The 16,558-nt window shown below is 39.2% G+C and overlaps 2 protein-coding genes across 2 annotated transcripts in view; both read left to right on the forward strand.

Moving 5' to 3' along the window:
- stac (SH3 and cysteine rich domain) overlaps positions 1-6,118 on the forward strand; it is a 34,408-nt gene extending 28,290 nt beyond the window's left edge. Inside the window, exons 10-12 of the mRNA XM_030044574.1 lie at positions 2,929-2,980; positions 3,999-4,136; positions 5,006-6,118. Coding sequence (XP_029900434.1) covers positions 2,929-2,980; positions 3,999-4,136; positions 5,006-5,104 — 289 coding nt within the window. The 3' untranslated portion in view covers positions 5,105-6,118. The remainder of the gene's footprint in view (positions 1-2,928; positions 2,981-3,998; positions 4,137-5,005) is intronic.
- A 5,322-nt stretch (positions 6,119-11,440) lies between these two features.
- LOC115354509 (uncharacterized) lies at positions 11,441-16,347 on the forward strand. The gene is made up of 9 exons (XM_030044900.1): positions 11,441-11,480; positions 11,594-11,700; positions 12,044-12,127; positions 12,676-12,811; positions 14,101-14,190; positions 14,652-14,734; positions 15,457-15,534; positions 15,686-15,840; positions 16,138-16,347. The coding sequence occupies exons 2-9, from the start codon at positions 11,668-11,670 to the stop codon at positions 16,205-16,207; spliced, it is 729 nt and encodes a 242-aa protein (XP_029900760.1). The 5' UTR covers positions 11,441-11,480; positions 11,594-11,667; the 3' UTR covers positions 16,208-16,347.
- Positions 16,348-16,558: the final 211 nt, after the last annotated feature.

The following is a 16,558-nucleotide window of genomic DNA, read 5'->3' on the forward strand; positions in this document are numbered from 1 at the left end:
TTTTTTTTGTTTTTTTTTTGCACGCCAAACTACACACACACACTGGACACAAAGCACACACAGACTCTAAGAGGAGCTGTCTGGTCCTTGTCAGTGTGCCTCTCTAATGCCTTTTTCATTATTCAAGGAAATCCAATTGTCTGTCATTAGTATGTGTGTGTGTGTGTGTGTGTGTGTGTGTGTGTGTGTGTGTGTGTGTGTTTGTGTGTGTGTGTGTGTGTGTTGTCTGTTGTATCTTATGTAATCCTTCAGTCTGGATTCAGAGAGGACACACAAGTGTACAGGAATAGGTTCACGAGAAGATCTGATTACTTGCTTTAAAGATAGTTTGACCATCGTAACTTTGTTACCAGCATCTTGAAAATCTCTGAATATTATTGAGTTTCATGTCTTGTCATATTAACCCTGACAGAGACAGCCACTTTGAGAAGTTATTTTCAAGAGCAAATCAGCAATAAATGACTTTTGAGTTGTAAACATTAAGGGGAGGGAATGATTCATTCATCGCAACTGCATCGGTGTGCTTGTAGAAATAATTAGAATGAATCGCTCAGACGCTGGCCCGAATCGATACGAAATGCCTCGAGTTGATTCATTCACGATTCCTAAAAACAAAATGGCCTAATGTTGCAGTAATCTAATAGAATGATTTGCATTCTTTGTCAGTGAAGGTTTTTCACAGAATAAATAATGTCTAAGTAATTGTCGCGCCTGATATTTTTCAACATCTCAGATGGAAATGGTTAGTCTCACATGATTGCACAGATTAATTAATGGATCTAAAGTTTTCGGCAAAAAGCAACAAATCAAAGCATGGGCTACAAACTGAACTGAATCTTTGCAAAACAGAAAAAATGGTTCTTAAATTGAGTCACTAAGCTGTCGATCAAATTGAATGTGATGTTAAGGCAAAGATTCACACTCCTGGGAAACGCGGTTATATGGTTATATGATATAGTAGACAGTATTAATGCGATACTTATCAACATTTTGCAAGTAAAGGCCCATCATCATCGTTGCACTTCTCTCTATGAAACGCCCAAATTTCGGCTTTCAGCAGCGTGAAATGCTGTGATGTTAGAAAATTGTCACTGCCCCGGGTGTAGACGGCATATCCTTCATCGCTGACCCCTCACGTCTCGCATCTTTCACAATTTTGTGCAAGGCAAAATCTGGATAAAAACAGTGTTTACACACGTTTACATGATGTAATTCTCTGAAAGCTGGTATTTAGCGTTGTCAGCCTGCTTAATGCCACTGTATTTCTGTGTTTTTTTAATATGCATGTGGCAAATAAACATGTAATGGAATGATAATTCACAGCTGACATTGCAGTTATCTGTGTTACCAACCTGTCTTATGGTCTCCAATACAATCTCAAATCCCAAGCCCAATCTCCAGTTTAGTGTTTTATCTCCTACCTTTACAGTGATGGATTGGGCTTTTTTCTTTAACAGCCTTTGAAATAGGCTCTTAGGAAAGAGAGCATTCGTTGCGAACAGTCCTTCAGTATCCAATTGCTCCTGGCTCTCTTAGGAGTCCTAGGGGGCTTCAAGGATATGAGGCTGCTCTCTCTCAAACACAAGCAAACACACACAGAGACACACACGCACACACACACACAGGTCTTCCTCCTCCAGTCAAACTTCAATCATCTGGCTTCATTTGATATTCATTGACTCTTTCTCGAGGACTCCCTGTCCACTGATCGCTGCTGTACAGTACACGCTTCACAAGTGTTGTTTAAATCTCCTCTGTTATGGAAGCCCACTTTGAGCTTGCTCTCCCAGGGATCCCATCGCAGACACTAATCAATACAGTACATCACAAACTGAGGACATAAAAAAACACAATGAGGGTGAGGAGGGAATGGATTTCCTAATCAAGAGGTTCGGCTTCAGTTCTCAAAATCAGGATTGTGTTTACTTCAACTTGCGCATACGTGCTGTAATTACATGATTAAGAGATATTACAGAGATATTGACTGCTGCATTATTTAACTATAGATTGAAAAAATCTAACGCTCGGTTCCTTTTCATTGCTTAATAGACAGTGATTTCAATCATCTTATGTAAGTGAGGCCGACCATTTTTCTAGCTGTCATGGCTCGGTAATCTGTAATGAATTTAGTGTCACTGTTTGTCAAAAAGATGAAGCAGCCCCGTTCTGCTTGGAGCAACGCGCCATCAACTTTCTTTACAAAGTCTTAGAGGAGTTTAGTGTTGGGTGGCAGTGTTATTCTCACCTGCTATAAAACTGTTCCCTGAGTCATGCTGATTATTCCCAGCAAAGGACAGTCTGGTAATTGGACCACAAGAGGCGAAGAAAGGAAACTACATAAAGCGTATTTTTGGTCAACTGCACCGGTTCCTTTGATTCTTGGTGGCTGAATTTAGCCCATGGCTTTTGAACAGATGCTAGTAATTATGACACATAAGTCGATGGGGTACACATGATTCATTTCCTGGATAAGGAAGAGTTACAGACGTTACCAAACAGGATGCAGGTATATCACACTTTGCTTGAAAAAAAAAAAAAAAAAAAAAAAAAAGGAAAGCAAGGACAAACTCCCTGTGTTCTTTTCGAATGCAAGCATAAAGGGATCAGGTGGTTGGTGTTAAAACCACTGTGTAAAAGTTTGTGTTGGAAAACTCAATAGACATATTGTCAACAGTGCATAAGTGTTAATAGATAGATATAGATAAGATAATAATAGATAAGATAGATAAGATTCCATCTGTATATTTCATATTCATGGTTGGGATCAATAAAGTATATCTATCTATCTATCTATCTATCTATCTAATATCTAGCTGATGATAATCAATATACTGCAATACTCATGTTTATCCTTGCATCTCAGATAAGAGAAAGTGAATTAAGTGCATTTTTTGTGCTAATTTCTCCTTTTTGGTCTATTTCCTGCAGACCAGGAGACAGGATCTTACTGGCTGATGACTCCAATGATGACTGGTGGAAGGTAGGTATACGTTACAATTTAATATTGCTTGTGCCATTAAAATTCAATCATTTGTTTGTTGTTGTTTTTCCGCTCTTGCACCGGATTCAAAGTTTCTGTCTGGAAGTTGGCTTGCTGATCTGTTTGTTTCCACTCTGTGTTTTCTGCTCAGCCTGAAATGCCTACATAAGAAACATGTTGATGAATTGCAGGTAGCCGAGCAGTAAATTATGGGAGCAAGGCAGCAGTGAGCCTCAGGACACAAATGCATGACAGATAAATTAGGGGGACAAAAGGGCCAACACGTGACCGTACAGAGGCAGCTCAGTGCCGACGGACCGTGAAGAAACTCGTGCATCCCAACACCGCTGCTGCTGTTGTTCCCAGCCGACTGTGTACAAACAGAGACATCTGGCCCGATTAGCCTTAGCATTGAGCAACGCATACTTTAACAAGTTGAGAGACAAACTTAGGCGTCTTATATGACACATGCACGAATGCAGAAATGCCAGCATCACTGTCATTTCTTGGTTCAGACCTTTAGCTGCTCGTTTATAGCGATTTTAGTTATGTTACGCTCTTTCAAACTGTGTTTCCCCGTGTCAGCTCTTTTCAAGTGAAAAGGAGGAAAGGACATGATCGCGACAGTATTATAGATTTGAACGGGTGCCAGACTTTGGTGAAGTCGCTGGGACGGGGATAGAAAAGCACTTCGCCTGGATCGTTTGAACTTTGACAGGACGGAGATTCAATTACATAACAAAACACTTCACATAATGTGAGCTGGCTGTTTTTGTTTTTGTCCGGTGTGCGTGTTTGTTGTGCTTGTGTTGGACTCAAAAATAAATTTACATAAAGTATTACATCAAATATTAGATGATTAACAATATCGCTAATTTCCAATAATTCAGGGAGGGGAGGTAAAACCGATCACCTCTGTTTCAACTACACTCAAAGTTCCCACATCATGTCCTTTCCTTCTTTTATACCTTCCTCGGCTGTTTTGACGCTGATTATCTTTTTTTTTTTTTTTTTTCAGGGTGTAATTGAGGACAGGATCGGTTTCTTCCCAGCGTCCTTTGCTCATCAGGTGCGGACTGGGGACCAAGTGTTCAGGTGTAACAGGACGTTTATTGGCTGTAAGGAACAAGGCCAAATCACCCTGAAGGAGGGACAGGTAGGATCCCACTACCTCGCTGCTGATGACGAAGATGATGATGGTTGGTGCTTTCATCCAAAGTGCAGAACAGTTAGTGCGATGCCCTCGCGGCGTTGGCGCCACGCTCTACGTGTCGAGCCGCAATGACAACACTCACATCGAGCATTAGTCCCGCAAAGTAAGCGGCCGCACCGAGCGTCTGGAGGGCTAATCCTGTGAAGAGCGCTGTCATTAGAGGATTGTGAAGCGATGACCTTTATCACGGGCATGACAGATTCCATGGCACACCTGTGACTAATTCATAATCACACTGCAGCCATTAGAGCCCATCAGAATCACATTACCCACCAGCTCCTTATCCATCTACTTATTATACCCCCCTGCAGCTCCCGAGTCGCCTCTTACCTCCTGCGACTCGTGCCTCCCGTGCACTTACTCACTGAAATGCTTGACTTGAAGAGGCCAATAGAGAGTCCCTCCCAGCCGTTAACACTGCATTAGCATTTTGGCATAATGACTCTGCTTGGATCAGCCCCCCTCGCCCTTTTTTTTTTTTTTTTTTTTTTTTTTTTTTTCCCACAATGCTTTCCAGGGCAGTTTGAGACTCAGAGGAGAGTTAAAGCAAGCAACCCCCAGTGGAGATGAAACCACCAAACATGAGATCAGTGCATGACCTGCTGCCTTTCTTCCCAGTCACACAGCAGTGAACTCTGAAGATTTTTTCCAGCGTGCTTACAGGAAACACCAGTGTACTCTGGTCGATTATAATGAAATAAAAAGTGGAAAAGACAGAGATATATGTTTGGCTATAGATCATGCTCATTTATTACCTTTATTTTCTTTGTCTTATTAAGTGGTTGTCTCTGTTGTCTTTCCTTTGCCCTCAGATCTGTGTGAGCAGCGAGGGCGAGCGCAGCGGCTTCATCCGAGTGGCCAGCGGAAAGAAGAGAGGCTACGTACCCTGTGATGTTCTGGAAATCATCTGAGGCAAAAGATCAGGGGGACGAAGAGAGAGAGATTTAGAGAGAAATGGAGAAAGCGAGAACGAGAGAGGTAGAGGTGACAGAGAGAATCAGACAGAGAGAGAGAGAGAGAGAGAAGGAGGGTTTGATGGCTGTGGCAGTAGCTGGGATTAGTCGTCAGGCTCCCAAAAGGTCAGGGGTCGAGGAGCGGTGAACCTTTAAAATGGCCACGTGATACCAGTGAGGGAATTCGCCGTCTGCAGAATCGTGAGTCCAAACTTCAGGAGGCGTTGCTGCTCCCGTCGCTGTGGACTCAACTTTTGTTGCAGGTCAGAGCCTCTGACTGAGTCTTTGGTACCTTCCTCGCTCCCTCTCAGCCCAGAAGGAGAGACGCTGGGATGATGGACCACATCTTGTGACTGCAGGTCACTGTATCACTGGATTTGATTTAATTTAGAGAGCCTACTTAAGTTTATTTTTCCTTATTTTTCCTCTGCCAGTCGTAGTTTATTTTTGAAAGTGGAGCCGCCAGGCAGAATGGATGAGTTGTCTGCTCAAGCCTAAGAAAAGAAAACTTTATGCCGTGATTGTTTTTCAAGGTCTGAGTGCATACAAAGACATTCTTCTTACAAGTAATTTAGTCTGTCATTTTTTAACTTTATGTTTCAAACAAGACTTTAGCTTTTAACTTCAGTTCACAAAATAGTTGCCGGTACGTTTTGCTCTGATGTGTCAGATTATAGTCCATAACATCAGCTCTGATTTGAGAAGTTGATCTGAGATCATGGTTTAGTACAAACAGCATACATGGTGAAAAAAGGGCATATGTAAAATTGGTTCCTTTGCCTTCCAAAAGTCTATGCACTTACTGTATAAAGTCTAGCGTACACTTACACTTGTCCTATGAAAGAAGGTCTCCTTACTTTGCTCTTGTAACAGGAGAGAAACAGAAAAAAAAACCCATCAGATGCTACAGAAAGATGTGGGGGAGTATTTTCAAAGGAGGCTGACACAATCAAAGAGATCAGAAATTCTCTCTCATCTTTCAAAAACATTTTTTTCTTCATCCTGTCTTAGTTTCTTACTCATTGCAATCCGAGATTTTACACAATAATGATGACAATTCACATTATCATTCAGACGCTGTCAAAACGTATGTTTCAGCGAACGCAAAATGTTTGTCAGCGTTGTAATCTCCTGCTGCGTTTATTTTTAAAGGCTAATCTTGATTTCGTAAGACGTTATTTAATTACTTAATTTAAACTGATTTAACAATATATTCTGTTGATTTTTCTTTGTCTGCGTTTAACAGACAAAGACACACAGAAGGCACGAAACAGCAGGCACAGCTAAGGTACAAAATCTGTCCATGACAGGCTTTTTTTTTTTTTTTTTTTTTTTTTTTTATTAATTTAAATGTCAATGACCAAAGCCCGCCTGGACAGCCAGGAATTGTTTGTGAACACATGATGATACCTACAGCGTGAGACTCCATATGATACATTTCTAGTTAGAGCTTTAACTTTAAATGTGATCACTCTCCTGTGGTTTTCCGCTTCCTCAGCACAGACTACTCTGAACAGGCTCTAGATGTGACTTGTTGTCCAGGTCCTAGTTGGGTGAATTTATGGCAAGGTGTTGCACCATGGTAGATATAGTATATCTCTTAATCCTGCACTGAAACTTGACTTTATAGAATGTCCAATACAACTATATTGTACATACTGTATGCACAAGATTAAAAATACCTTGATTATCACGACCACCAGCAGTGTTTTGTGAAAATCTATCAAATCTGTTTGTGATGTTTCTTTTTTCTTGTCGCTGACATGATTCAAAGAAAGAAGCACAAGAAAGGAGCACCAAAGTGGGACAGGATATTCCTCTGTTCTTTTTCTGCTTTAAATGTCACTTACTGTGGAAATCCAAAACAGCCAATTTAAAGCCACACTTACTATGTGGCCTGGCTTCAAGTCCAGCTCATTTTTATATAATTTGACACAAAACCATTTAGTCTTCCAGTTATCTTCAAATTTACTAACATTTTTATCAATTGGGGTCAATTTGACTGATTTAAACCTCCAGAAAATGATATGATGAATGATGAAATGATTATGTGTCAGGTACGTGATGCATCTAAATAGCCCTTTAAATAAAACATAATATCCCCAACTCAACGTTAGATACTGAAATTGTCCCCAAAGATAAGCGGAGGGTGAAACTGTTCATTTCTTACAAGAGATAATAACCCAGTCCTGGCTTTTTTAAAATTTATTATTATTATTATTATTATTATTATTATTATTATTATTATTATTATGTTTTGACAGCACAGTTACATATTATTTTACATTACTTTTAGGTCATTATTTTGCCAAAATGTTCTATATTGTTATTCACAGATATGCAAGAAGTGTTTCATGCTGACGTGTGTGTTCAGATCAAGATTTGAGTGACAAGTTAAGTGCTGACACATGTGGTGTGATGCTAGCAAAAGCAAATAAATAGCTGACAAGAAGTCTGACCATGCGGCCGGCTTTGAGCTTCGCTCTTCTGTTGCTTTGCTCAGGTAAAACCCGAATCTTGTTCCTCCTGTCAGTGATCGCCAAACTGGATCTCATGACATGACAGCTTGGCAGTAGTCCCACTGTGGCCATTTCAATAACAGCTAAATAATGTGAGGTATTATCAGGTTATAAGGGGATACAAAAGAGAAACTCAATAAATGACACTATTAACAGTAACGATAACCCAAACAAACCAAAAGCCAAAGCACTGATTCTTGGGAATTTGGCAAAATCATGTCCCACTAAGAAAAATGCTATTTCTGTTGGAAATTTACAACATTTTAGTGAATAAAAAGAATCAAGGGCATAATCAGGGGGTCCTTTGCACATTTGTAAGGTTCTTTCATAGGTTTATTTTTAATTTGTATTAATGTAATGATTATATGTTGGCCCATGGCCTACAAAACCAGTTGTCCTCGGAAAGGAGATAATCATTTCAACTTGATTAAAACAACAAAAAGTAATAATTTCATTGAATAATATATTTACCACATGAAAGAGTACATCATAATATGTATTAAAAACTACAAACGATGAGTTTTGAACAATATTTATTATTATTTTGTGGTTGCTCAAAATGTGTCCCACATATCCGTCACCACTGTCAGATATTTATTAAAAAAAAAGAAAAAAAAACCCTCTACAAATACAAGGTCAATTACATTCCTGAGGACCCCTTTTCAAACCTTCAGCTCTACTGCATGCTTCAAGACCGCTCAGGCTCCTGTAAGTTTGTTGTTTTCTCTTAAATCTCTTCATATTTTTGGACACTGCTACTGTCACAACCATAACATGTCAACACCGGCACTTTTGTATAAAAAATATTAGATTAGATTATGGCATAAAAAAAAACATTACGGTGACGGTGTTGACAAACACAAAGTAGCCTAATAACTAGACAAACGCCTATTTTATGAAAAAAATGCAAAATGAGGAGGTTGCACCGGTACATTGCTGAACAGCCAAGACCTTGGCCTATAATGATATACCTTCAGATTTTGTAATTTAACTCACTTGTTTAAAAAAATAAAATAAATAAATAAATAAATAAATAAAACCTGTTTTATCCAGATTCCCAAGAATCAGTGAAAACAGTAATAGCCACCAAAAAAAGCTGTTCTTATTTAAGAAGTAGTTGCAGAGGTTTTTTCTTGCAGTTTTTAATGTCGAGGTGAGGTTCAGTTGTATGGCTGTGATGCTAACCAGGGTGATGTCACTCGAGGTAACTGGACTAAAAATGCTGCACGACTGCATGTGTGATAAGAATGGGATCATTGTATTTGCATGTGGAGGGTGTTGTACACTTGTGAGTTTGAACTGTGCACTTTGCATCAAATTGTTTTTAAAATCTTACAATAATATTCTGGCAAATCGGTCTGACTCTTTGCACTCAGAATTCTGCACAATGAATCATGGAAACAGGCCAAAGCAAATGACGAAAGACGGTAAACTTTTCCTGTTTCCAGGGAACCGTCAATTAATCCATGCCAGTGTTTCATCCCAGTCCATCTCACAGTTCAGTAAGCTGCACTGATTCACCCCATTTGATCAACTTGGCCATCTGACCAGGCAATCTGGACACCCTGTTGTCTGCCATGAGAGAGATTGTTTCACTGCAGCCCTGAAGGTTTCAACAAGTCCATTAGGCAGCTGTTCAGATGGTTAAGCAGTTGCTGGAGGGCCAGTCTAACCACAGGAGCCGGGACAATCACAGACATCTTCCTGTTTCAGCGTCTCCCCATTTCTCTGCTCTGTGTGTGTGTAATGACACACACCAGGCAGTCACTTCAGGGATCAGGCTGCTCTCAGCCACTTGGCTCTAGCACCCCCCATTGGTTTGTAAGAGCAGTGGTTCTCAAACTTTTTTCAACAGTGTGCCCCCTTTGAAATATTTCTTTCAGCCCAGTAGCTCCCAATGGATATTTTTTAAATCTACGTATAAAAACTCAAGTAGCCCCTGCAGTGCTCCAACGTACCCCTTGGGGTCCGGTACCCCCCATTTGAGAACCACTGTATCAGAGTATCTACTACTTTTGGTGCATCAGTTTTAAAAAGGTTGCTGACAACAGAGTTTTGCAATGGTGTCCTGTGTAAGGCCTTGTAGGGTAGAAATAGTCCCAGAATTAATGAAATATTAATCAGGGAAAATGAGCCAAAAGAGAACACATTTGGAGTATGCAACTCAAACATGTTTAAAATGTGTAGCCTGCATACGTTCAGTTTTTTTTTTTACTTTTTTACGTTTGAATCCATGTGGGAGTTTGTGTGTTTGCATGCATTTGCACAAATACATACATGTGCACCAATGGCTGCAGGAGGGTGTGAGCGTGCTATTAGGAGTAAATTCTTGTGAAGGAGATGTATGTTTGGAAGGTGTAAGCAGGACTCGCACATCTGACAGCTGAGGTGTCATAAGTGTTGGTGGTCTGTGCGTCATTCTGGGTTAGGGTAAATGGCAGGAAAGCAAAGCAAACCTGAAATGAAATAAACTGCAAAAATAGAACAGATAATGTAACCCTGCAGACTTCCTGGTCATAGAGAGGAAATTAGTTCAGAGACATTGTGTGAACACCTGGTGCTTAAAAATACCACAGTGGGCGACATTTGTTGAAAAATGAGATGAGACGTCCTGTTTCTGACTGAAACAGGAAGTTTTTAGTGCGTTATTGGCAACATGTGGGCCTACAAATTAATTTAGCATTGATGTGATTGCTCGAAATTATGGTAAATAATTGCATAATGCACTCATTCATTTAGTGAAGGCCAGTTCATGTGAAAGCTGTTGTGTCGCTACAAGACAAGTAAAAACATCCATTCAGCCTTTTACATTAGAGGGTGGTGGGGGTTTTCAGTCAAAAGTCGAAAACAACTTTTTCATCGCCCACTTGATCACAGGTGAAGATATGAAATCAGATCATTAGGCGACAAACATCCAGTATTTTTCACACCTGCTCATGCATACAGCCCCTGATGTTTGATCAGTTGGGGCCAATTTGACCGATTTAAACCTCCAGGAAATGACCATAATAAAAACTTTTACTCAAGTTTATGCATCAGGTATACTGTATGTGTCTTGTTTACTACCTAAATAGCCCTTCAAATAAAACATAATATCCCCAACTCAATGTTTGATACTGAATGGGATCAAATTGTCCCCAAAGATAACAGGAGGGTCAAAGTGTCCTTTTTTCTTTTTCTTTTTTTTTTTGACAGTGCTGTCCCTTGCAGCCTAAGCTGGTTAAATGGATCCATCTCCTGTCAGATACTTCCTCAGAAGAATACAGTGAGCTCAGCTGCACTGTGCCGTCTACAAACAAATGTCAGACCAGATGGTTTTTCGACCAGTGGACTCACTCCTTGAAGACATCCATTAAACTCAGGAATTCTGGTTTCTCCTGTTTAAAATGAAGCGCAAAGGATGCAAGTTTAAGAACAAAGCTTTTTTTAAGGATATTTATTTAGTTATATATTATTTTACATTGCTTTTAGGTCATAATTTTGTCAAAATGTTCTATATTGTTATACACAGATGTGCAAGAAGTTTTTCATGCTGACACGTGTGTACAGATCAAGATTTGAATTCTTGGCAACCCATTTTTGAATCTCTCACTTCATGTACTGTGCCCTCTCTAAAATGGCTGAGAAATACAATTTTTTGTTTGTTTGTTTGTTCATTTGTTGTAAGTGTAATAGCTGTGTGTGACAAGTTAAGTGCTGACACATGTGGTGTGATGTTAGCAAAAGCAAATAAATAGCTGACAACAAGTCTGATGAAGCCAGGGTGTGGACCATGTGGCCTGTTTTCAGCTTCGCTCTTCTGGTGCTTTGCTCAGGTAAAAACCGAATATTGTTCCTCCTGTCAGTGATCGCCAAACTGGATCTCATGACATAAATATCTACAGTTATCTTGGTATGAGAGAGTGTTTGTATTGATTTGTGTTTCAAGTTGTTACTGAGTCATGGAGGCTAGAGGTGCAAGCAGAGGAGGAGGAGGATTTTCCATCCCAGTGGAAAGATGGCATGATGGAGAAAGAGGACCCCTTTGCAGAGGAGGTGACAACCCATGACACACACACACACACACACACACACACACACACTCCACACTTCAACAAGTCAGTTACAAGTTAACGTACAACAAGGCCACCATCCAGCCCTTTTCCATCTCATCAGGAGCCCCCATGATGGGTTACCATGCTACTGTTTTAGTTTTTTTTTTTTTTTTTTTTTTTTTAATCTATTGTGCAATTAGGTGCGGTCCAAAATATTTGATTAATCATCTCCATATTGTTAACCTGTATGAGCTGATGCCACTATACATGAAAATGCTCATTTTGTGTAAATAAAATGAGCAATACATAAATCTTTGTACTAAACGTTTTCACACCTGCTGCAGAATGAAGATTTTCCAGGCCTCTGTTCAGCCTGCAAGTACATCATCAACAAAATTCAGGAGAAGCTGGGCAAAGACTCTTCAAGGGTGAGGGTGAAAACAGAAGGATAATGCTGCACAGGGAAACTGTTGGGTAAAACATTCAGAACTCCCTATACTGCTGATTTTCAGGTTAGAAGCTCAGCTGACTGCAGGCTACAGTTTGTATAGGAAGAGTAACAATGGAAAGCAGGTTTGATTATTGCCATTTCACTGCAGCCAAAATTACCTGACACTCCCCTGTGAACCCAAGCCTAAAAAATTAACTCTCTACTGGATGAGAAAATTATACAACCTGTGGGTTTGTGGACTTTTTCAAGATAATTGGGTAAAAACAGAAATGCATGGTAGCCATGCATTTAGTTTAGTTGAGCTTTTCGCCCAGAAACAGCAACACGATACTGTGATGTATAATTATTCATTTGATCTGATTTATTAATCATCTCAACGAAGGATTCGATGCCTTGATCTATTTTCATTTCAATGCACAAGGATATTTGAATGAATATTTCCTGGTGACATCTTTCTCCAACAGTTATTGTAGCTTTAATCTGTCTGGGCTGCTGGTAAAACTGTGTTTGTGTTTTAATTTGCAGGCTAAAATTGCAGAGCTGTTGGACAAAGCCTGCAATTATTTCTGGATATTCAAGAGTATCTGCAAGCAAGTCCTCAACCAATACAGAGACAAACTGATCGATTTTTTAGTCAAAAAAGATAATGCAGAGGCTGCATGTCGTGCAATTAGACTCTGCAAGAATGGAAATGCTACAGATACTGCATGCTTAACAGATTTTGGTTTGAACTGACTGGACTGGAGTCAAGCTTTGCTATCTCAAAACATTTTATTTTTGAAGTTGGAGATCATCAAGTATTAAATTCATTTGCTTATAAAACATTACAGGAGCTTTTGTGCCAAACCAATGCACGGGTGAAATTCTTCCCATGTCCTCACATACATTAAAGTGGAAAGTGAAAATTCTTTCAAACACAGACTGTAAGACTTTTCTCTCTTGTTGAATCGCTGATCATTAAAAATTAATAAATGAATTACTTGATTAAAAAATGGGATGAAATAAAATACATTTAAAAAAAAAAAAATAATGTGCCAGAAAAAAATAAACGTCAACCACCAACAGATTTTTGTTTTTTAACACTATACTTATAGGCTTGTGCAGATAAAAATAAATAAATAAATAAAAGAGTAAAACAATAAATAATAGACGTTTCAGTATTTTATTTACTATAAAATATGTGCAAATTTGTGGCTAGTACAAACACACACACACACACACACACACACACACACAGTCGTGTTTCCATCACTTCAGAGGGCATTAAATTGACTTATATTCAATTCCCGGAGAATTCCTGGAGAGAGTTAGGGTTAGGGTTAGGATTAGTTTTACCGTATTTTGGGGGAAATTCTACTGACTTAAATTTATTCTCTACAGCCTTTCCCTAATCTTAGCCATAACCAAATTATACTTAACCCTAATTCTTACCTTAACCTAAATCTAAACTTAACCCTAACTTTGACCGATATGCTAGAATCAGCTGTTTCCCTTGTGAGAACAACAACAACCCCAGATGTTCTCATGAGAACAGTGGCCTCTCAATAGTTGGTCCTCACAAGAATAGCTAAACAACCACCTTATAACCAACTTATCCTTGACCTTAACCTTAACCTAACCCTTATTCTAACCTTAACCCTAACCTTAACCAGCAAGCCAAAATTAGCTTTTCCTTGCCTTCAATTTCTACTTACTTCTATATTTATGTATAAGTGCCACATTGACCTATACACCCTGTAAGTGTAGCGCAAACAGGAAAAGATGTGGGTTTTCTAACAAATGTTTCGTGTCAAGACGACGCCAGGAAACCAGAAATACTTTGCCCACCGACTTCGTAACAACCTCTAAAACTTTCTTGTGGTTAGAGCTCACGAAGAACAAGATCACAGGAGTCGCCCCACGACACAGACGCCCCCTTAGCTTTATAAAAGAGGTGTCTTCACACCTAAGACGCTCAGAACCTGGCCAGAGTTCGCTGCCAGCCGAAAACCATGAAAATGTCCGGACCCCTCCTCGCCTGCATCCTGATGACATGTTCAGGTGTGTTATATTGTGATGTTTGTTGTGCTGTTTTGATGAACTATATCTGCATGTATTTCATTTCTTCCATTGCCAAAACCCTTTCATGGATTTTATGTCACACTCACAGTGCACTCTGGCTTGGCCTGTTGAACTAAGTTAGGAAGTTGCACTGAGGAAAAAAAAAAATCTTAACAAGTCATTCAGTCTCATATTCAGTGTAAAATGTTGTTTTTTCTTCAAACAAGTTGTTTCAGTTTTCCGATCTGTCTTACTCTGCCTTGTTTTAACATATAGATATATTTATTTATTTATTTACTTTGCAGTGTTTGGTATTTTTAACAGCTAGTAGTTTTCCACCTGTGCATTATACAGTGTGACAGCCTCTATTGCTTTACCCTTACATATTATGCAAACCACAAGTTTTACGTAATATGCGTGTAGGTATAATATGTTTAATATTTCCCCCTTTTTCTTCACAGTCTGGATGGTCCATGGGAGATACCTTGTGGTCAATCTGGATGACGCTGACCTGGTGGAAGAGGAAATACCAGTGGCGGGCAAGGTACAATAGCTTATTTTAGAGCAAGATGCAACAAAAGAAAACAAAACAAAAGAAAACAAAACAAAACAAAACAGAAGTGCTATATTTAATGGCGCTGTCTTAAACAACTTAATATTCTTTAATTTCATACTCATTCTTGACCACACTCCACACGGCACCGCATCTTCATCTGAATAAGTAACAGTCTCATATTCATTCTTTAAATCTTGTTTTCTGTGCCAGCGGGATGAAATAATCCCTCTCTTTATGATTGCAATTTCACTTTTTTTTTTTTTTTTTCTTGAATCAAGTGTAAACAGCCCACTCGGGTCAAGAAAAAGGCACATGATTTGAGAAAATTATGGATATACATAGATTGGCTTTGGAAACAAGTTTAGTTATCTCATCCCACAGGCATTTTTTCCCACTTGATTTAAGAAAAATAAGATTGCAACACTGAATATGAGGCTAAATGACTTGTTAAAGTGGTGAAATTTTGCCCTGTAGTTTCAGATTGAGAATTACCGCCTGCTGCTGTTTCCAGAAATGTTTGGAGTATGACATATTACTGACTTTCTTAATAGTCCTTGTACAGTTTTAGTCTACGTATACATTTTCCTTTCCAGACTGAGTGAACCATGCAGGAAGTCCAATCAACATGTCCCCTGTATCTCTGCAAATGGCAACCAAATTCTCTCTTGACTCTCTCACTAATAACGAATAACTCTGATTGGCTTCTGCAGCTCCCAGGCATATGCTGGGCATGCAAATGGGCTTTGAACAAGGTGAAGAAAGCTGCTGGTAACAACGCCACTGCTGAGGTAAAGATCATAATATTGCTGCGCACGGGATGGGGCCAAACCTGAGCAATCTGTGCTTTTTGGCTAAAATTATCTTCTGGTCAGGCACTGTTTTGGTTCTTATTCTGCATCTATGATTATAAATGACTTTGTGATTGAATTTCTGTCACAGGAGCTCACCAATAAGGTTTCGAAAGTCTGCGACCAAATTGGCTTCTTAAAATCTCTATGCCGCAAATTTGTGAAGAAAAATCTCTCAGTGCTGATCGAGGAGCTTTCTACCACTGATGATGTGAGGACCATCTGTGTCAACCTCAAGGCCTGCAAGTGAGTCACTGGCCCTGGGACCCCGTCCTCACGTTGTTCAGCTGATCTGAAACCCGCCTGAAGGGACACAGAATAGAACTTAAGCTCTAAAGTTTTGACCAATACATGTTTTGTTTTGTTTTTTTTTTTTATTAGCTTTTCAGCTTCAGTATCCTTGATTCCAAGGAAAACACACATTTTTTTAAAAAAAATATTCCCCAGTTTTTTCAACTGATGGCATCCTAACAGTCTTAAAATCCATTTTCCCCACTATATGTATTCTCTAATTATTTCATTTTTTCTCTTTGCACTCATTAGGCCAAAGGAGGATTTGACCTGGTTTGCTGACGAAGATATCAACATGTACCAAGAATTTGAAACCGAATGAAACCCCTGGCTTCATGCACACGCACAATTACTCTGCAGTTGTCTTGCATTTGCTTCTGAATTGCTTGATTTCACTTTGCAAAAATCAACATCATTATAAATTTTCATTTGTATTTCACTGATTCTTGAGAATTTGGATAAATCATGTCCCACTAAGAAAAATGCTATTTCTGCTGGAAATTTACAACATTTTAATGAATAAAAAGAATCAAGGGCATAATCAGGGGGTCCTTTGCACATTTGTAAGGTTCTTTTATAGGTTTATTTTTAATTTGTATTAATTTAATGATTATATGTTGGCCCATGCCCTACAAAACCAGTTGTCCTCGGATAGGAGATAATCATTTCAACT

This window comes from Myripristis murdjan, chromosome 22, assembly GCF_902150065.1.
Source record: "Myripristis murdjan chromosome 22, fMyrMur1.1, whole genome shotgun sequence".
Classification (NCBI taxonomy): domain Eukaryota; kingdom Metazoa; phylum Chordata; class Actinopteri; order Holocentriformes; family Holocentridae; genus Myripristis; species Myripristis murdjan.

Bases quoted from the DNA above. Each gene is read 5' to 3' on its own strand.
- LOC115354509 (XM_030044900.1), top strand. From the start codon at position 11,668: ATGATGGAGAAAGAGGACCCCTTTGCAGAGGAG. The intron at 14,191-14,651 runs GTGTGTTATATT...TTTTCTTCACAG, and splicing joins CATCCTGATGACATGTTCAG to TCTGGATGGTCCATGGGAGA. The intron at 15,841-16,137 runs GTGAGTCACTGG...TGCACTCATTAG, and splicing joins GTCAACCTCAAGGCCTGCAA to GCCAAAGGAGGATTTGACCT.